This window comes from Saccopteryx leptura, chromosome 3 (assembly GCF_036850995.1).
Source record: "Saccopteryx leptura isolate mSacLep1 chromosome 3, mSacLep1_pri_phased_curated, whole genome shotgun sequence".
NCBI classification, from domain to species: Eukaryota; Metazoa; Chordata; class Mammalia; order Chiroptera; family Emballonuridae; genus Saccopteryx; species Saccopteryx leptura.
In genome coordinates this window covers 371,318,207-371,337,327 of record NC_089505.1, presented here as the reverse complement: position 1 = coordinate 371,337,327, position 19,121 = coordinate 371,318,207, and the positions used below count along the sequence as shown (strand labels likewise).

The window sequence follows — 19,121 nt, the reverse complement described above, 5'->3', positions numbered from 1 at the left end:
TGCCAGGCCTGCCTGGCCCCCATCCCCGTGGCTATGTCCCATGCCAGGCCTGCTACGAGGGGCTCACCCTCTGATGGAGACCCACAGACCTAAACACACAGGCTCAACACAGAGTAGAAAGTGCTCCTGCCCTTTACAACGTGCTGTGGCCGCTGCCACACGACGAATCTCAAGAACACGCAGAGGAACGAAGGCACAGGCCCAAGCACGTCTGTCGCAGTCTGTTAACATAAAATCCTAGGACAAGCAAAACTAGCAACGGAAGTGAGCTCACGCTTGCCCAGGGACGGGGGTCGACTTGGGGGTCGGTGTAAGGCACGTCCTCGGGTAACTGTCTTGACAGCGTTCTGGTTACAGAGGTTGACACGGGTTACATTTGTCAATCTTGTAGAACCAAACACTTGGGGGTCTACCTACTTCACTGCATGTAAGTTACACTTTGGGGGGGGGGAGAGGACCAGTGCTACGAGCATGAGCAATTTCAGTGGATGCCTCACTCAAATGCCCCCTCCACTTTCCACGCACAAAGCCCGCGTGTGTTCCCACGGCCCTGCTCCTCCGCTGGCTGCTCCTGGCCAGGGTGGCCGCAGACATAACGAGGACAACCACACTGACCACGGGGCGGCCGCGCCACCCTCCCGTTACCACGTGCGGGGCGAGGCGCACGAGGCCGCCCCGCGCGTGGTCACTCCCGGCTGTGGGTCCGCTGGTGCTGGAGGAGATGGAAGCTCAGGCGGAAGGCGCGGCCGCATTCGGCACAGCGGAAAGGCTTCTCGCCGCTGTGGACCCGCTGGTGGCGGAAGAAGCCCGACAGCGCCCGGAAGGCGCGGCCACAGTCCCCGCACTCGTAGGGCTTCTCGCCAGTGTGGATGCGCCGGTGCTCGCGGAGGAAGGAGCTGCGGCTGAAGGCGCGGCCGCAGTCCCGGCAGGCGAATGGCCGCTCCCCGCTGTGCACGCGCTGGTGCTGCAGGAGGTTGGAGCTCTGGCTGAAGGCCTGGCCGCACTCCTTGCACACGTAAGGCTTCTCCCCGCTGTGGGTCCGCTGGTGCCGGACCACGTGCCAGCTGTGGATGAAGGCCTTCCCACAGTCACTGCACTCATACGGCTTCTCCCCGGAGTGGATGCGCTGGTGCTTGACCGCATCCGAGTAGCACTTGAAGCTCTTGCCGCAGCTGCTGCACCGATGCGGCTGCGCTCGGCTGGGGCCCCCGCCCTTGGCAGCAGAGCCTGCATCCAGGGAGACGCCTGGAGCAGTTACACGGTCCTCAACTGCCACGGGTCCCCGCGGGGCCTCGCGGGGCCTCTCTCTAGCTCCCTCCTCCCCACAGGGGTCCAGAGAGCCCATAGCCTGGGGGCCCCTGGTGCAGTCCCGGAGCCCTCTCTCCATGGTGTCCCCTTTCTCCAAAGCCGCCTGCCGTGGCGGAGCCCCGTGCTCAGCAGCCTGGCCACCACCTGACGCCTGTGCAAGGGAAGCCGGAAAACAGGATCAGGGGTGTGGCTTTAGACAAGAGAAAACCACCAACTGCACACAGTTGTTCTCCCTCTTCTTCCTCTGTGGGGACAGGAAGGGACGAGGGACTGGAGAGGATGGGTCCGGCTCCTTCCCTGTGACTCCACGAAGGCCCGAGCCTCCCCTTGTCGGCCTAGTCCCAGCAGCGGACGGACCAGGCCCCAGTGCGCCTGCTCGGCCACCTGGCCTGGGATGCAGCACAGAACACGTGGCCCTGGGCCGAGGCCTTGAGGACACACACCCGGATTCCCACGTGCCGCTCTGGCCCTGGGTCCCCAAGACAATGCTGTCCTCGACAAGTCCCCATCCCCAACCTGCCCATCTCGAAGGGCTCTGTTCTGTGCAAAGAAGATTCCTACTTGGACATCCCCGGAGTGAGGAACAGCCCATGGGGATGGTGGAGCTGCGAGTCCCGGCGGCCTTGGCGGGTGCGGCCTTGGCTCAGGGCACAGAGCAGGTGCCACTCAGATGAGAGCATCAGGTCTATTGGGAGGCTGGTGGTCACTGTAGTACCATGGGGCTCTCCTGTTACAGGTGCCACAGGGACCTCGGGAGGTGGCACACGACAAGGACAGGGCCACCTGGGCAGGAGGATACCTTTCTGCCTGCTGGCGGCCAGGGGCCACGTAGGTTCCCGTGGACCTCTAATAGGGGGTGTGAGAGCAGGATGAGCCCCCAGGGGGAGCGCGACCATGAACACGCTCCGGAGGAGGAGGGTCTGTGGTGGGAGGTGGCGCTGCCCTCAGCGCTGGTCACATGACAGGGCAGTAACAGCTACAACAGGAAACAGCAAGTCCTGGGCTTTGACCACCCGGATGTGGCCTTAAGCCTCAAACTCTTCCTCGTCCCCTGCTCTGAGCGGACATTGCTGGGCCCAGAGTCAATCTTGTTCTTAGAAGTCCCCAGAGGCAGGCGGCCCAGGATGCCGGGTGGAGTGGGAAGGTGAGGCCTGCAGGTGCTGTGTCGGGGACAAAGTCTGGGGGCAGCTGTGTCCTCTGTGGTTGGGCTGAGGAGCCCTGACTCCTGAGCTGTCCCTGCTTCCTAACCCCAGGACAATCCCCCCTCCCCCCAGAACTCCTCTGGCCTGGCTGCCCGCCCCTCACCTGCATGTGTGTCCGTCAGGGTGGCCCTCTGACTACGTCTTGGAGACCCAGGCCAGGGCTCCCCTCCCTGCAGACATGCCAGGGGGGGGCACCTGCTTGGGCAAAAGGAAGAAATGGGAGAGACAAAGGGGGGGGGGGTCAGGGCTCCACCCGGGTCCTGAAGGAGCCACCTCACCTGCATGTCCACCTGCCACTTGGTCAAGGTCCTGACCGAACAGACACCCCGGGGACCAGTGTGTATGTGGTGGTAGCTCCCTGCCCGCCACAACAGCAGGGATGGGTGGGTGTCACCTGCTGGCCCCTTGCACCTGGACCCAGCCCAGCACCTTCAACCCGTCCTCAAAAGTCTATAAAAATATCCATGGGTTTTTACATTTTCTTCATAATTATGAAAATTTGAACACAAAAGTAAATTGCGTGAACAGTACAATATTGGATTGAGAAACAATTTTGCTAATTTGACACTAAAGTCTGATAGACTCAAGCACACAAGAAAACTTAGTGTTAAAAATAAACGAAGGTGCCCTAGCTCAGCAGTAGACGTCAGCCCAGTGTGTGGAAGTTCTGGGTTCGATTCCTGGACAGGGCACACAGGAGAAGCGCCCATCTGCTTCTCCACCCCTCCCCCTCTCCTTCCTCTCTGTCTCTCTCTTCCCCTCCCACAGCCGAGGCTCCATTGGAGCAGAGTTGGCCCGGGCGCTGGGGATGGCTCTGTGGCCTCTGCCTCAGGCGCTAGAATGGCTCTGGTTGCAGCAGAGCAACGCCCCAAGATGGGCAGAGCATCGCCCCCTGGTGGGCATGCCGGGTGGATCCCGGTTGGGCACATGTGGGGGTGAGTCTGCCTCTCTGCTTCTCACTTTAGAAAAACACCAAATAAATAAATAAATAGGTAAGTAAGTAAATAATAAAAACAAATGGAGCGCCTGACCAAGCAGTGGCACAGTGGGTAGAGCGTCGGACTGGGATGCGGAGGACCCAGGCTCGAGACCCCGAGGTCACCAGCTTGAGCGCAGGCTCATCTGGTTTGAGCAAAGCTCACCAGCTTGAACCCAAGGTCGCTGGCTCAAGTAAGGGGTTACTCAGTCTGCTGAAGGCCCACGGTCAAGGCACATATGAGAAAGCAATCAATGAACAACTGTGTCGCAATGAAAAACTGATGATTGATGCTTCTCCTCTCTCCGTTCCTGTCTGTCTGTACCTATCTATCCCTCTCTCTGACTCTCTCTATAAAAAAAAACAAAAACGGAGTGATGGTGGTGGTGGATATTTGTAACATAAAGACTCACACATTTACTATATAAAGACTGCCCTGCATACTGAGAAAGCAAGAAAAATTGGTAAAAGTCATGAATGGGTAACCCACCAAAGAGAAGCGGCCAACGTATTTTTAACTCTGTCCCACCTCATTAGCAATTAAGAAATGTAACTTAAGGCCCTGGCCGGTTGGCTCAGTGGTAGAGCGTCGGCCTGGTGTGCAGGAGTCCCGAGTTCGATTCCCGGCCAGGGCACACAGGAGAAGCGCCCATCTGCTTCTCCACCCCTCCCCCTCTCCTTCCTCTCTGTCTCTCTCTTCTCCTCCCGCAGCCAAGGCTCCATTGGGGCAAAGATGGCCCGGGCGCTGGGGATGGCTCCTTGGCCTCTGCCCCAGGCGCTAGAGTGGCTCTGGTCGCCGCACAGCGACGCCTCGGAGGGGCAGAGCGTCGCCCCCTGGTGGGCGTGCCGGGTGGATCCCGGTCGGGCGCATGCGGGAGTCTGTCTGTCTCTCCCCGTTTCCAGCTTCAAAAAAATACAAAAAAAAAAAAAAAGAAATGTAACTTAAAACACCAGTTTTAGCCCGGGCTGGCTTCTCAGAGCATCACCCCAATACACCAAGGTTGCGGGTTCCCCAGTAAGGGCACACACACAACTCAACCAATGAGCGCATAAATAAGTGGAACAACAAATCAACGTTATTCTCTCTCAAATCAATCAGTTAAAAAACACAAAACATTTCCTACACTGAAAGCAGTAAACACTTAAAAACGGCAGCACCTGCGGAGCAAAGAGACTCAGCTGGTTCACCGCTACGACACAATTTGCATAGGTCTTAACGTCGTACTGATCCCACCCCCGGGAACCTCCCGACACTGAAATCGCGATTTATCTACACGGAAATTTTATCTCCAACTTACAGGTGAAATCTTGGGAATTACGTAATTCCAAATTAAAACAACAACAGAGGTTAACCCACCCCAGCAACTGGGAACGCAGTGACCCCTGGCGGCCGTCACACAGGCCGCAGCCGCAGCCGCAGCCGCAGCGCCATCTCCCCGCTCCCACCTTCCTCAGCAGACGTGAAGCTCTTAGTAAGAACCCAGGACGAACACACAGCCCCACGTCGGCCTCACGGTCGCGCTCACCCGGTCCCAATGCCAGCCGCCTCCAAACGGGCACGCCACTACTCACCTGCAGCCGCCGCCGAGGGTCCAAGCAACTCTGGCCGCAGGTATTTCCGGAGACGCTCTAGGCTGCCGGAGGACTGTGCGCTAAACTGCCCTGAAGGCCGTGATGCACGCACTTTCTGTGGCGCTCTAGGCTTCCGAAAAGGACATTCCACTCAGCTGCCCTGAAGGTCGCTGGGCAGGCACTTCCGGAGACACTCTAGGCTGCCGGAGGACTGCGCTCCGCTGCCCTGGAGGCCACGACACAGAAACTTCCGGCGACGCTCTAGGTTGCCAAAGGACTACTCTCCTGCCCTGGAGGTCGCAACGCAGGAACTTTCAGCGGCGCTCTAGGCTGCTGTTCGGCTGCCCTGAAGATCACGACATGGGAACTTCCGGCGACGCTCTAGACTGCAAGAGGGCTGCTCTCTGCTGTCCTGGAGGCCACGATGCTCTAGGCTGCCAGAAGACTGCGCTCTACTGCCCTGCAGCCCTGGACACAGAAACTTCCGGTGGCGCTCTAGGCTGTTGGGAGAAAATTACACTCAGGCCTGACCAGGAGGTGGCGCTGTGGGTAGCGCATCAGACTGGGAGGGATTCAGGTTCAAATCCCTGAGGTCGCTAGATTGTGCACAGGCTCATCCGGCTACAGCATGGGCTCACAGCTTGAGCGCGGAGTCGCTTGCTTGAGTCTGGAATCATAAACATGACCCCATGGTCTCTGGCTTGACCCTAAAGGTCGCTGGCTTAAGGGCTCACTGACTTGGATGTACCCCCCTACCCGTCAAAGCACATATTAGAAAGCACTCAATGAACAACAAAGATGCCACAATTTGGAATTGATGCTTCTCTCGCTTAAGAAAAAAAAGAATTACACTTGGCTGCCCCGGAGGCAGCCAGGCGGGCACTACCGGCGGCGCTCTCGGCTACTGGGAGGAAATTACACTCAGCTCTAGGATGCCGGAGAACTGCGCTTAGTTGCCCTGGAGACCCTGACGCAGGTACTTCAAGCGGCGCTCTAGGCTGCCAAAAAGAACTTACACTCAGCTGCCCTGGAGACCACGAAGCAGGCATTTGCGAGACTTTTAGACTTGGTGACCTGCGCTCGGCTGTCCTGGAGACTGTCGCGCAGGCACTTTTTGTGATGTTCTAAGACACCGGAAAAACGCGCTCAGATGCCTGGAGGCCGCGTCTCCGGCACTTTCTGCGACGCTCTAGGCGCCCGGAGGACTGTGAGCTTGGCGTCGCTGGAGGCTTGGGCTAGGGAGGGCACTTTCCTCGTCACTAGGCGTCCGGGGGTTGGGATGGGAAACTGTGCACTTGGCTGTCCTGGAGGCTGTGGCGTGGTCACTCCTGGCAAAGTCTTAGGCCGCCAGAGTAGTGTGCGCCCAGCTGCCCTGGCAGGCCGCTGGGCTGGCGGCCAGTTCCCCGGCGGCGCCTCCCTTTGAGATTCTTAAAGGCAGCTTTCTTAGCTTGAGCTCAGGGCTCCTCCTTGGCCATTGTCCCAGCCGTCTTCACAGCAACCCCGCCCGCCTTCCCACCCCCACCGGCCTTCCGCAATCCCCGACCCTCGGCTACTCTCCACTCCCCACGCACCTGCCCGGCGCAGCTAGCTCTGCCGTCTCCCACCCGGGCTCCACCGCTCCGTCAGGGAAGTAGGTCGGGATCTGACGAAGCAGGGTTGACTGCCAAGTCAGAGAATGAACGAAGTTGGCGCTAGTGGGGTGCGCCGGGGGAAGGAGGCCGCGGAGTCTCAGGAAACCTCTCCACGGAGAAGGGGAACTCGGCGGGGGGCGGGGCCACAGACCCACGCTGCGGGCGCGGCCCCGTCGCTCGGCCTTCGGCCCTCGTGCGCACTACCCCCACATGCACCGTTAGCCTCGCACCGTGTGAATCGCTTGGTCTGACGTTAATACCCCCGAGGCAGGTGCTGCTGTGTAGACGAGGAAATTTGGGTTTTCAGGGAAGGGAGCTGGTAAGGCAAGCCCCCCCCCCCCCCCCAGGCTGCGCTGTGCTAAGGGACACCCAGAGCGCACGGAACTCCATATCACCGAGGGTCAGTGCTAACGAGGGCGGGGGCTCTTCCCGGCCCTTATTGCCCAGAGCGTCTCAGGCACCGCGGGTTCGAGGCCAGGGGCGTGCAATTCTGCCACCACCTGGAGGAGACGGAGCCAGGAGCGCGGGACCCAAGCAGTCTGAGCTCGCAGCCCGTGCCGGAGCAGTTACCTCTTTGGCCCAGAAATAGCTTCGGGACACAGGAGCGGGGCAACCGAACGCAGACCACAGGCGCAAAGGGTGACCTGGCAGGACGCGCGCTGCGTGCCGGCAGAAGCGGAAGCAGCCCCGCAGCTTTCCTGGGGCCCTGCAGCCTCCACCACCCCGCATCTTCGGCACCGCTCGCCGCAGCCCAGCCCCGCGTCACTGCTGGCTGCCTCAGTGGACACTTGTGTGTCCACGCCCACCACATACTGTCTTACTTACTTGTAATAAATTATTTTAAAACATTAAAAAAAAAATACTCCTGGCCTGTGGTGCACAGTGGATAAAGCATCGCCCTGGAATGCTGAGGTTGCTGGTTTGGCCCGGGCTTGCCCAGTCAAGGCACAGACGCGCACCCCTCCCCTACCCCTCTCTCGCTCTCTATTCTCTTTAAAACAAATCAATCAAAATCTTTTTCAAAAACCACATTACACAAAATCGTTTTTCTCCACATCCCTCTGGTCTCTGCCGGCTGCTCCGCCCGCAAGATATTCAACACGAAAGCCTGGCCGGCGCTCCGAGCCTCTGTGGCCACCCTCCGCTGGGCAGTCCACGGCCACTTCCCAGCTGTGTTCGCCACGCACACAGGGCCTGCCCTGCCTCTTATCCTACCGCGTAACCAAGGAAGGTCCCCTCCTGTGCTCAGCCTGTGATCCTGATCACTACCTGAAGCTCAGAGTCCGCAGAGCCAGGCCGAGCCCAGGGCTCAGCCAAGTGCGGCCACACCGGGCCTGATCTGTAGGCCAGCAGGTGGCCCCCGGGTCTTGCACTTCAGTGGTTGTCAATATAGTCCAGTGTGCGCGAGTCTTGCACTGCCTGACCCTTCTCAAACACGTCTGCGGCTTGTGCTCCAGTTCCCACCCGACACAGATTTGTCTCTCCCCCTCATAGGGATGGCCGAGGGACCACTGCCTGGAGGCTCCCTCCGAGGTCCGGAGGCCGGATGGCCCCTTGCTGTGAGTGGCACCGTGCCCCTCTGTTCCTGGCCAGGCCAGGTGTGCTTGGAACCTGGCTGGAGACAGAAACGTGGGGCGGGGCAGGGAGCCGCTGACTCTGAGGAGGGAGGTGGGTGGCACTTTAGATCTGAGGCCATGGCCTGGGGAGAGGTGGCCCCAGCAAGGGACGCAGCAGAGCTAACCACAGGGCAGAGAGTGGAGTGTGTGTGTGTGGGGGGGGGTCCGCCCCGCCCCCACCCTCTGCTGCCTTCCCACAAGGCAGATCCCAGCAACTCAGGACACCGTGCGATAGTTCCTCAAATTACAGTGAAGAAATTATGAATGGCATCACTAACACAACGAAAAGAGCTCAGAGGAAGGATGCCATTGTCACAGGAAGACATTATAGAACAGCAGAACTCAGAAAGAATGGATTGCAAAGCCTCCCCAGTCCCTTGGTAGAGGCCATCGGGAGCTGTCTCTGGGAGCAGAGGGACCAGCTTCAGGTGAGCGTGCACCTGGCTGACACCAGGAAGACCGCAGCCGGTGAGACCCGAGAGGGGCCCCACAGCGCTGTGCCCGGATGCCCAACCCCTGGGATCTGCATGAGCACGAACGGGCAGTTTGAGAGAGGGTTCCAGGTGAGATCCCCTGGCGGCCTCAAGAGCAGAAAATCTAAGCTCAGTGAGGGGCAGTCTCAGCACAGTGAGACCGAGCAGCTGGGTAGGCTAGTCCCCGCCGGCACTGCCAGTAGTCAGGGAGAACGGACCTTCTGGGCTGGATGCATGTACACAGAGACACTCACAGTGCTGGGCCCCGGGCTCAGGAAGGAGGAGACTCGTGGAGGCGGAGCAGCCCCCTGACAGTGGACAGCCGTGCAGGATGCATGTACACAGAGATACTCACAGTGCTGGCCCCCGGGCTCAGGGCTCAGGAAGGAGGAGACTTGTGGAGGCGGAGCAGCCCCTGACGGTGGGCAGCCGGACAGGATGCATGTACACAGAGACACTCACAGTGCTGGCCCCCGGGGCTCAGGAAGGAGGAGACTCGTGGAGGCGGAGCAGCCCCTGACAGTGGACAGCCGGACAGGATGCATGTACACAGAGATACTCACAGTGCTGGCCCCCGGGCTCAGGAAGGAGGAGACTCGTGGAGGCGGAGCAGCCCCTGACGGTGGGCAGCCGTGCAGAGAGGGCGGGACAGAGGCCGGAGCAGACCCCCTCAGGAGCGGCTGGCGGGCACTGTCAGAGTGGGTTCTGAAGCAGAGCAGGAGTGTGAAGGGAACCGCAATGGGAGACAGCATGGCGAGAGACACGGAGGTGAGCACTCCCGGGGGCCCGGGATGGGGAGGGGCTTGCTGTCCTGACACACTGGAGCTAAGAAAGGACACAACAGGTTTGGGATGGGAAAAGTGGCCTCATGAAGTAAAAATGGGGTCAATGTAAACATATTCACATTGAGAAACTATTAACTATTTAGAATTTTTAAAGTCATATTTGAAGTACAAGTTAGAATAGTATACTAAGATTTCATTGTACACTTAATTTATTAGTAATTCTTCCTTAAAACATCTTTTTTTGTAAAAAGGTAGTGTATTAGTAATGGTTTTTTCCTACAAGAAGAAATCAGAAGTGAAAACCATGGTATAATGAGGTCAAGCGAGGGACATGGCAGGGTAGATGTGAGGGCTCCTCGCTCAGCGGAGGAGAAAAGAACGATTGATGACCAAGGAGAGGGACGTGGGGGACAGAGGAGACACAGGCAGGACACCCCCAGACGGTCCTCTTGGAGCAGAGGACCAGAGGAGGGGCCGCAGTGGAGCCTGCTCTTCAAATACGGAACGGGAGGAAAATTCTCCAGCAAGGAAGACCTGAGTTGTCCATCAACAGAGCAGGAGAGCGAGGCCAGGCCAGTAAAGCAAGACCCCACTACTGGCTGACGCAGGATGAGACCATACGGGGTGACTCTGGGAACCGTGCAGAGCCCAAGTCAGATGCAAAGCAGAACGCAGGTCCTGCCTCCACGTACCTGGAGTTCACCAGCTGCGGGGCCGCGGAGAAGCCCGAGCAGAGGTCGCCTCGGGGGACCAGCCGTGCTGTGACGGCTGCATTAGTGAGTGGAGGGCTCGTCCTCGATGGTTACCGCAGACTGGGGGGGAGAGCGCGGGCTCAGCGCCCCAGGTCTGGGTTCGAATCGCAGCTGTGCTAAGTCCTCTCTGGGCCTGGGTCCTCGCCTGTAAACAGGGTGCAGGAAACGTGCACGCCTGGGCAGCACCGGGATACGGTGTCAGCGCTGCTCCCGGCGAACCCGAGACGGTCAGGGCACAAATGTTGCTGCAGGAATTCGGGGGGACGCCGGCACCGACTGTCGACCACCGCAGAGCCTAAACCAGGTGGGGGGGGCGCTGACACCCCCTGCTGCTGCGACACGTGGTTTCTCTTCGGGGTGTCCTCTTGTTCCTACACGTCCCACACTTTCTTCAAAGAGAATGAATGACTGTTACAATGAAACCAACTCCCAAACCTACTTACGGAACCTGTTTAAACTCGGAGCTCCTCGAGGACTAGACTTCCGTTTCCTCAGCGCAGCGGGGAGGGGCCCGGGCAGAGCCGAGGCGGCTGCGCGGAGTGACCACGGTGTCCAGGCCAGGCCTGTGGCCCGAGGGTCCGGGGCCCGAGAGGGCAGTCCCGTGTCCCCGTGTCCCCGGGTCCCGGCCTGGCCGGGCCGCCTCGGCGGACGAAGCGGGAGGTGCGATCACAGCGGGTGCCGGCGCTGCGGGCGGCGGGGCCGTGCGGGCCCGTGGACGGGTCCGGAGGAAGACAACCCCCAGGACGGTGGGATGCGGCCGGGCGGTGCCCAGAGCCCGCGCTCTCTCCCCAGGGGCACAGCGGCCTGGACTTCAGCCCGTGGCCGCGGCGTCGCGGAGACTCCGGGCGCGGCCGGGCTGGGAGCCCTGCGTCAGGCGCTGGGGGCGAGGGGACAGCGGAAGGGAAGACCCAAGGCCGGGCGGCGACCCGCGCAACGGAGTGAGGCGCCCGTGGACCAGGCGACCCGGACCGAGGCGGAGTTCGAGGCGGAGCCGGAAGCGCGCGCCGCGCCCGCACTAAGCCCCGCCCCGCCCCGCCGGCACTTCCGGGCGCTCTAGGCAGCTCGGAGGACCCGCTGGACAACCGTCCCGGCAAGAGCTGGGCCACCGGCCTGGGGGGCCAGCTCGGGGTACCAGTCGGAAGGATCAGTTCGGGGGATGGGCCTAGGGGGCGGGAGGCCCGGGGCGCGGACTCCGGGACCGGGAGAGCCGCAGGGCGGGCGACCTGGGCGCGGCGCGCGTGCCCGGAGCTGTCCGAGGTGCTGGACGGGGCGATGGGGCTTGGGGACGGTGCCCATGAGCGGAGACTCGGGAAGGGAAGGAGCGAGGGGACCTGCAAGGCCTGAAGGGCTCTGAGGCCTTAGGAAGGGCTTTAGGAAGCAAGCGAGGGGCATCCAACTTACGACTCTAGAGGACCTGCCTGGTCTATGGTGGGCGAGGGAATGGGGAGGCAAGGTCCGGTGGTTGGAGTGGCTGGGGGGAGGGATGGCAGACGCTGGCTCGGACTGGAGTGAGAACCTCACCGTCCACTGCTAGGGAAAGCCCACTGTGACCCCTGAAGGAACTGAGTGCTTAGAAAAGAGCCTGGGGGCAGGAGATGGACCTTGGGCATGACCACGACCTTCACATCCAAAGGCTCTTTGGACAAGCACAGCCAGGCTATGACAGGCCCAGAGGGCAGAGCTGGGAACAGAAATCAAAGGGCAGATTCTGGCCCAAGCCGGAGCTGTCCTGCAGTTCAAGTTGCCTGTCCAGGTGATGTCTGAGTAGGACCACGACAACTGCGTGTGCAGGAGCACCTGCTTTGAGGATGAGACCAGAAATTCCCAAACCTGGTGCACTGTCAATATCATTGAGGGTGTTGGAATGAAATCCAGATTCCCTGGAGAGGGCAGGTGGCTCAACCACAGACTCCTATGGACCAGCTCCTGCAGAGAAAACAAAACCCGAGATGCCAGGCACTCCTCAGTGTGGGGTGGGGTGGTGCTGCCCTGTCCAGGAGAGAGCAGGTGGGGAGTGGGCATGTGCTGTTGACACTCTGGCTGTCCCCACTCAGCTATCTTCCCAGAGCTGGCAGTCCGGTTGCTACAAGGCAGACACAGATTTGAAGACGGCCTCCACCTGCTAAGAGGGTACACCTGGGCCCCACCTTCCTGGGCAGTGCAGAAGCAAGAAGACAAACAGAGCAGGTCCAGGGACCTGCTGCATGGAAAACAAGCTTCATGGATTCTCCCAGATAAGGGAGGGGACTGCAGTACCATGCCCAGAACAAGAGCCAGCCTATCCTGGCAGCCCCTTCCGGGGTCTCTATCTGGAAGCACCCATCTTGAGGTGGTCGACCACGCTCTGGACGTGGCTCCAGATAAGACACGATGTTTCCAAGCCTCAGTCCCAGGTTAGCTCAGACAGCCCCCTGTGGCTCCAAGAGGTTTCAGGGGTCCCCAAACTTTTTACACAGGGGGCCAGTTCACTGTTCCTCAGACTGTTGGAGGGCCGCCACATACAGTGCTCCTCACTGACCACCAATGAAAGAGGTGCCCCTTCCGGAAGTGTGGTGGGGGCCGGATAAATGGCCTCAGCAGGCCTGCATGCAGCCCGCGGGCCGTAGTTTGGGGATGCCTGGAATGGACACTGTTAGGGTCCCATGTCACTTCTCCCCACCCCCCAGACAGGCCCTCAGGGAGAGAAAGTAGCCCCATGGCCTCGCCCAGGTAGGAGCTGCTCTGGTTTCCATCAACTAAAAAGAATTTATTAGGGACAGTCGGTGTGCAGTGCCAGCTGTGAAGGGTGAGAATGCCAGAGTCCCCCCCTGCAGCTTCCCCCTCGAGGCTTGGCTGTGGCTCGCTACTCCCGGTAGTGGACCCGCTGGTGCTGGATGAGCTGCGAGCTTTGGCCGAAGGCCTTGCCACAGGCGCCGCAGGCAAAGGGCTTCTCACCGGTGTGGGTCCGCAGATGCCGGAAGAAGTGGGAGCGCCCGCGGAAGGCCCGGCCACAGTCGCCGCACTCGTAGGGCTTCTCGCCCGTGTGGATGCGCTGGTGCTCGATGAGGACCGAGCTCCATATGAAGGCCTTGCCGCACTGGCTGCAGGCGTACGGCTTCTCGCCCGTGTGCAGCCGCCGGTGCCGCGCCAGGTTAGAGCTCTGGCTAAAGGCCTGGCCGCACTCGCCGCACTCGTAGGGCTTCTCGCCGTTGTGGGTGCGCAGGTGCTGCGTGAAGTGGGAGCTATGGCTGAAGGCACGGCCGCACTGGCCGCACTCGTAGGGCTTCTCGCCGGTGTGGACGCGGTGGTGCTGGATGAAGCCCGACCAGCCGCGGAAGCGCTTGTCGCACTCGCGGCACGCGTACGGCTTCTCGCCCGTGTGGACGCGCTGGTGCTTCAGCAAGAGCGAGTTGTACTTGAAGCTCTTGCCGCAGGCCTCACACCTGTGCGGCTTTGCGCTCCGCGGGCAGCCCTGCCCAGGTCCAGGGCCTGAGCCCCGGCCCAAGTTGTCCCCTGGCTCTGGACCACCCGCAGTCCCAGAGGCTCCTTGCGGCAGGCCAGTCGTGCACCAGGCACCCCTCTTCCGAGGGCAGGACGTGGCCCCTGACGCTGGGCCTGCTGGCTGCTCCAAGCTGGGCTCCTGTCCCAAACTGCCCCCAAATGTGGGTCTGCGGGGAAGACTCCTCAAAAGGGTCCTCAGCGTCCTGCCACCCTGATCCACCTCCTCTCCAGGATCCGGCAGGCGGGGAGATGACAGGGCCTGTTCGGGCTCTGACTCAGAATCTGAAATGACAAATGGAAGAGGTAGATGGCACCCACCAGTCCAGCTGCCCACAGGGCCATACTGTGCTATTCTAGGTGACAGGACCAGCAGGGGGTGCCACGGTGCCAGGGACCAGGCAGAGAGCTGACCTGGGCAAAGGCCTGACAGGAGTCAGACTCAGACCTAAGCGAGCACCAAGTTCCCTGCTCCGGGGTGCTGCCCAGACCCTGGCAGAGAGGGCTTTGCCCTTCTCCAAGGAGGCGCCTTCCACAGCTCCTCCAGAGGCTGGCCAGCCAAGGTCAGGGGCAGATGCCTCTCAGTCCAGCTCCTTTGCCCTCCTTCCAGGGACCCTTCTTCAGACACTGGCAGGATCTCTGGGGAGGTGGCTGTACCAAGCAGACATTCCCAGGGCTTCTCACGGGCAGAGAAGTGAGGGTTGGGGGGTGAGCAAGGAGCTGAGGGCCTGGATGAGTGCAGCCCCAGCCAGGCCGTGGGAGACAGGACTGCGAACAGGAGCTTGATTTGGGGTACAAGCAGAGGTCAAAGGCACGGCACAGCAGAAGAGGGGCCTAGGGGCTCCCAAGTTGTTGGCCTGTGGGGGCAGCAGTGCTGGGTTGGAGACTCCAATCAGACAGGCAGGTGGATTTGGGGGGTCTGGAGCTCCGGGGAGGGGTCTGGGCTGCACTCACAGCCTCAGGAAGGGTCAACGAGTGGACTGAATGGGGGAAGGGCCGGGGGGGCAGAAGTGAGCTCTGAGCCAGGGACAAGTAGGCCCAGGACCCCGGCGCTGGCGGTGCCCAGAGAGGTGACACTGCAAGGAGCCTGGCAGGTGGCCACAGGTCAAGGTGCTCCTGGGCCAGCCCCCGGGGCAGGCTCTGTTCGCTCACCTGGCCAGCAGGTGTCCCTGCTGATCTGGACCTCCTCCACGTCTTGGACATCCAAATCCAACAGCTCCTCCTCCTGCCACGGCTGGGAGAGCACCTCCAGGTTGCAGCTGGGGGAGCCTGGAGGTACAGGGGGGCTGGAGCTCATCTCCCTGTCCTCAAATCTGGGAGGCTCTCTCAGCAGCCTGCAGGGTGCCAACTGCTCCTAGGTCATGACACAACATGCCTCCTGGCCTCCCACAGCACCCCCCCCCAGGACCTGCTCAGTTCCAGGTACAAGGGCCTGCCCGGGGGCCCACATCTCTTCTTCAGGGTCAACCCTGGTTGTTTTCATTGTGGGCAGGGTCGCCCTACTTCTGTTTCTAGCACAGCACCGGGAGGGCTGAAGCTGCTGGCTGCAGCCCACACTGCCTCCCACTGGGCAGTTTCAGGCACCTGGACGTGGCTCAGGGCCTTCTGGGCTCTTGCTGACGGAGGCTGGTTTTCACTGGTGGAGCTGGGTCAGGGTGGCCCACCTCTGCACGGGCTCTGGGACTTCAACCCGGGCCCCCGCCTCCTCATTCTGCAAGGCTGGCTTGGTCGGCACATCCTTTAGGACAGCCCCTCTCCAGGCTATGTCCTGCTGGTCCACTTCTCCTACAGGAGGAGCCATGGCTTGCCGGGCCCAGCTGGGAGTCAAGGGCGTCTTGAATCAGACCGATAAGATGTGAATCCTACTGGCCCCCACCAGCTCATATCTGGCCTTCCATGTCTCCACCAAAAACATGGGGGCAGGAGGTCCTACCTTGCCAGGCTGTTTTGAGAGTGACATGAGAAACTGGAGGGAAAGTATGGACCTCAAAGTCCTGACTGCATAAGGGGCAGGGAGTGCAGCCCCCAGGGGCACAGGGCTGTATAAGGGGCAGGGAGCGCAGCCCCCAGGGGCACAGGGCTGTATAAGGGGCAGGGAGCGCAGCCCCCAGGGGCACAGGGCTGTATAAGGGGCAGGGAGCGCAGCCCCCAGGGGCACAGGGCTGTATAAGGGGCAGGGAGCGCAGCCCCCAGGGGCACAGGGCTGTATAAGGGGCAGGGAGCGCAGCCCCCAGGGGCACAGGGCTGTATAAGGGGCAGGGAGCGCAGCCCCCAGGGGCACAGGGCTGTATAAGGGGCAGGGAGCGCAGCCCCCAGGGGCACAGGGCTGTATAAGGGGCAGGGAGCGCAGCCCCCAGGGGCACAGGGCTGTATAAGGGGCAGGGAGCGCAGCCCCCAGGGGCACAGGGCTGTATAAGGGGCAGGGAGCGCAGCCCCCAGGGGCACAGGGCTGTATAAGGGGCAGGGAGTGCAGCCCCCAGGGGCATAGGGCTAAGCGCCCAGCGCAAGATCCCAAAGCCAGTGTGGAGGGAGAGGCCGCTGGCTCAGCAAAGCCTGTCCGCCATATGCACTTGGTGGCGTCCAGGTTCTTTCTGGGCAGTGCCCAGTCCATCCCCAACCCACACCCTCCAGCCCGGCCCAGCACGGGGATAGGCAGGGGCCAGAAACTAGGCACAGCACAGGGTGCTGCTTGGAGCTCCCGTCCTGGTCCTGGACTAACCTAGCAGAGACCCATGTTCCTCAGCTGTGTGTGACCTCATGCCACCCCAGCCTCTTTCTTCTGTTAGTGCCTGCCTGAGACGGCTGCCCCTGGGCTTCGAGATGATTCGCCCAGACCTTGCAGAGCCTGGCACTAAGCTCAGTTGCTGCTCCATGAATCTCAGCTGTGACAAGGGTGAGGTCAGGCCTCTCGTGGGATATGGGGGCATGGACAGAATCCAGGGACACCATGTGTATGGGGCTTGGACATCCTCCCCCACTGGCTACTTCCACACCTTGACAACCCCAGACCCTGCCAGGGGCGTGGAGTAAGGTCCGTGGGGTCCCTACCCAAACCAGCCTGCCCAGCACTCTGGACACGATTTTCAAAGGTGTGAACAGGGAGATGACTCACTCCCATCACACAAGACCCAGGCATGGAGGCTGCTTCCCTTTTTGCTCCTGACATCGCTCCAGAAAGAAACCCAGTTCTAGGGACTGCCCCTGAGGAACCATTTCTCACAAAGCTCGGCCCCCAGCCTCAACTAAGGCTGCTTAAGCCCTGACCCAGACCTGAAGGTGCAGGAGCCCCAGCACACAGTGAGCTGCCTTGGGTCCCGCCCACAGGGTCGGGGGTGCCGGGCGAGTACCGTGTTGAGGACTGTGGAGGCGAGGCTGGGCCTCCTGGCGGTGGGCTCCAGGGGTCCCCAGTGATTCGAGACTGACAGGGGACGGGACACGAGGGGGCTCCTGACAGTCCCCCAGGGCTGCCATCGTTCCCAAGGCCTGATGAAAGTGTGCACACCTGAGACCTGGGGAAACAAAAACCATGGCAGGATGAGCGGTTGCAGGAACAGGAACGCCCAGAGGCACCACGAGGGGCCTGACGTGCAAGCTGATCCGGGTCCCTGGGATGTTATTCCATGTGACAGCACCAGCACAGCTGCAGACACCGAACTGAGAAGCTGTCCCAAAAATGGCCTGGAATGTCCCAACCCACAGCCTAGTCCACAGGAAAAAGCACACTTGTTCTCCCAGAAAAACCTCCTGAACCACAACAGGGGACCCTGGGGGACATTGAAAAACTGAACCTCATCTCCTGGAGCATGAACATTCCGCATTAAATCTCAACGAGACGTTCCCGAAAACGAAAAGCCTCTTCCTCAGACCCTGCAGAGGCTGTAGGTGGTGACCTCTGTCCCTGCCCACGGCACTCTGAGCCTATTTTGGGGGGTGGGGCAATGTGTCAAAGACACTTTTCTTAATTTGGTTGTGAGAATGGCTTGTGCGATTTGATTTTTCTTTCACTGTGACGAGGCAAGCAGGGTTCCTTACTTGTGGGTGAAGAAGGAGACATGAACAAGTCAATGCACACTCTGCAACGGTGGCAGATCACGTGCTTCAAGGAAGCGGGGAGGCAGCCCCAGGGCTCTCAACAGTGTCCGGATCTTCTGGGTCAGCTCCCGCGAGCCTCGTCCCTAACGAGAAGGGTCGTGGGCAGCCAGGTAAGCGGACACAGTGTAGGGCTGCAGTCGTGACATCTGGATGCAGGTCCTCAACACCCTACGTCACACCTGAAGTCAGCTAGTTACCTGCCTGGGGCTTATTATCTGGCAAAGGGCATGCTCAGCTCTACCCTGGCTGTCTGAGCGAAAGTGGCAGACACGCTGGACACCCACAGGGACGCGAGCACAAACTCTGAGCGCAGGTTCCAAGCCCACGCTGCTGCAACAGGCTGAAGGCGGAGCTAATGCCACCAGCCCGGGAGCAGACCTTCCTCTGCTCTCTCTCTTCCCAGCTCGGCGCCTGTGCCCGGTGGGAAAGGGCCCGACCTCGGGGCGCTCAGCGGCAGAGGGCAGCCTGCCCTGGCTGGGGTCAGGTGCTCAGACTCGCTGGCCTCGGACCGGGGACTTCTTGGAGCCTCAGTTTACCATCTGCAAAGTGCGCAGGACGGTTCCCGTGCCTCGGGTTCTGGGCGCGTAGGGGGGCGCCCCGCAAACGAACACGGCGACCGCCAGGGACCAGCGCGCCCACCAGCCGGCGGAGGCCTCCTCTCCGATCTTGGGCGACCACCCGCGCTCCCCCAGGCCGGGATCAAGGTCACGCGGCCGCGGCTACGAGGTGGAGTTCGTGGTGACAAAGCGCGAGCGCAGGCAGTGCCGGACGCCCCCGCAGTCACCGCCCCTGCCTGACGGCCACTCACCTTCGGAGCCGGAGGTGGCCGCCGCGCCCGCGCCGACCGGAAGTGAGCCCGCGCCCTGCCCCGCCCCCGCCGCGCGCACTTCCTGGCCGCTCTGGGCGCCGGGAGGACTGCCGCCTTCGTGGCCCCCCAAGCTCGAGATGGGAGCACACAGATAATTCAGTTGTTTTTAGACGTGTGGTCCACGAGCGTGGACAAGGCGGCGGGGGCCTGAGCCTCACCATTTCCCCTCTTCTGTCTGTCCCTCCCGCTCTCCAAGCCCGGCCACCCTGTGTTGCCCCGCTGGAGTCGTTTCGGCGGGGTGTGCGGGGACCTGTGGGCTCTAGGTACTCCCTGCGGAGACTTAGGCAATCACTGTTTTCCTTACGCCTCTGTCCCACCTTGGGGGACACCCGACCCCGTCCCCTGCCAGGCTCCTCAGCCTGAACGGGC

At 61.2% G+C, this 19,121-nt stretch overlaps 2 protein-coding genes across 7 annotated transcripts in view; both read right to left on the bottom strand.

Moving 5' to 3' along the window:
* RHPN1 (rhophilin Rho GTPase binding protein 1) overlaps nucleotides 1–7,177 on the bottom strand; it is a 50,719-nt gene extending 43,542 nt beyond the window's left edge. The window contains exons 1-2 of one of the 2 annotated variants that reach the window (XM_066379624.1): nucleotides 6,630–7,177; nucleotides 5,059–5,558 (exon numbers count right to left, since the gene is read on the bottom strand). The gene's annotated coding sequence lies outside the window, so the exon portion shown is untranslated. Of the gene's footprint in view, nucleotides 1–5,058; nucleotides 5,559–6,074 lie in introns of both variants that reach the window. The other variant, XM_066379623.1, reaches the window with a different exon arrangement.
* On the bottom strand, nucleotides 115–18,734 carry LOC136401433 (zinc finger protein GLI4-like). 5 transcript variants are annotated; one of them, XM_066379671.1, is made up of 6 exons: nucleotides 17,581–17,803; nucleotides 17,140–17,301; nucleotides 14,945–15,146; nucleotides 13,162–14,077; nucleotides 12,463–12,466; nucleotides 115–1,189 (listed from the first exon to the last, which is right to left on the bottom strand). In XM_066379671.1, the coding sequence occupies exons 1-6, from the start codon at nucleotides 17,608–17,610 to the stop codon at nucleotides 686–688; spliced, it is 1,818 nt and encodes a 605-aa protein (XP_066235768.1). In that variant the 5' UTR covers nucleotides 17,611–17,803; the 3' UTR covers nucleotides 115–685. The 5 variants fall into 5 exon arrangements, with proteins under 5 accessions (XP_066235768.1, XP_066235764.1, XP_066235765.1 ...); XM_066379667.1 differs by lacking the exons at nucleotides 115–1,189; nucleotides 12,463–12,466; nucleotides 17,581–17,803 and adding exons at nucleotides 17,825–17,967; nucleotides 18,421–18,686 and having other exon boundaries at nucleotides 13,041–14,077; nucleotides 14,945–15,061; XM_066379668.1 differs by lacking the exons at nucleotides 115–1,189; nucleotides 12,463–12,466; nucleotides 17,581–17,803 and adding an exon at nucleotides 18,693–18,734 and having other exon boundaries at nucleotides 13,041–14,077; nucleotides 14,945–15,061.
* Nucleotides 18,735–19,121: the final 387 nt, after the last annotated feature.

Coding starts and splice junctions, on each gene's coding strand:
- LOC136401433 (XM_066379671.1), bottom strand. CDS start 17,610: ATGCGGAATGTTCATGCTCCAGGAGATGAG. Junction 17,302..17,580: donor TTCATGCTCCAGGAGATGAG/GTTCAGTTTTTC, acceptor TTGTTTCCCCAG/GTCTCAGGTGTGCACACTTT. Junction 15,147..17,139: donor CCTCCACAGTCCTCAACACG/GTACTCGCCCGG, acceptor GTCATGACCTAG/GAGCAGTTGGCACCCTGCAG.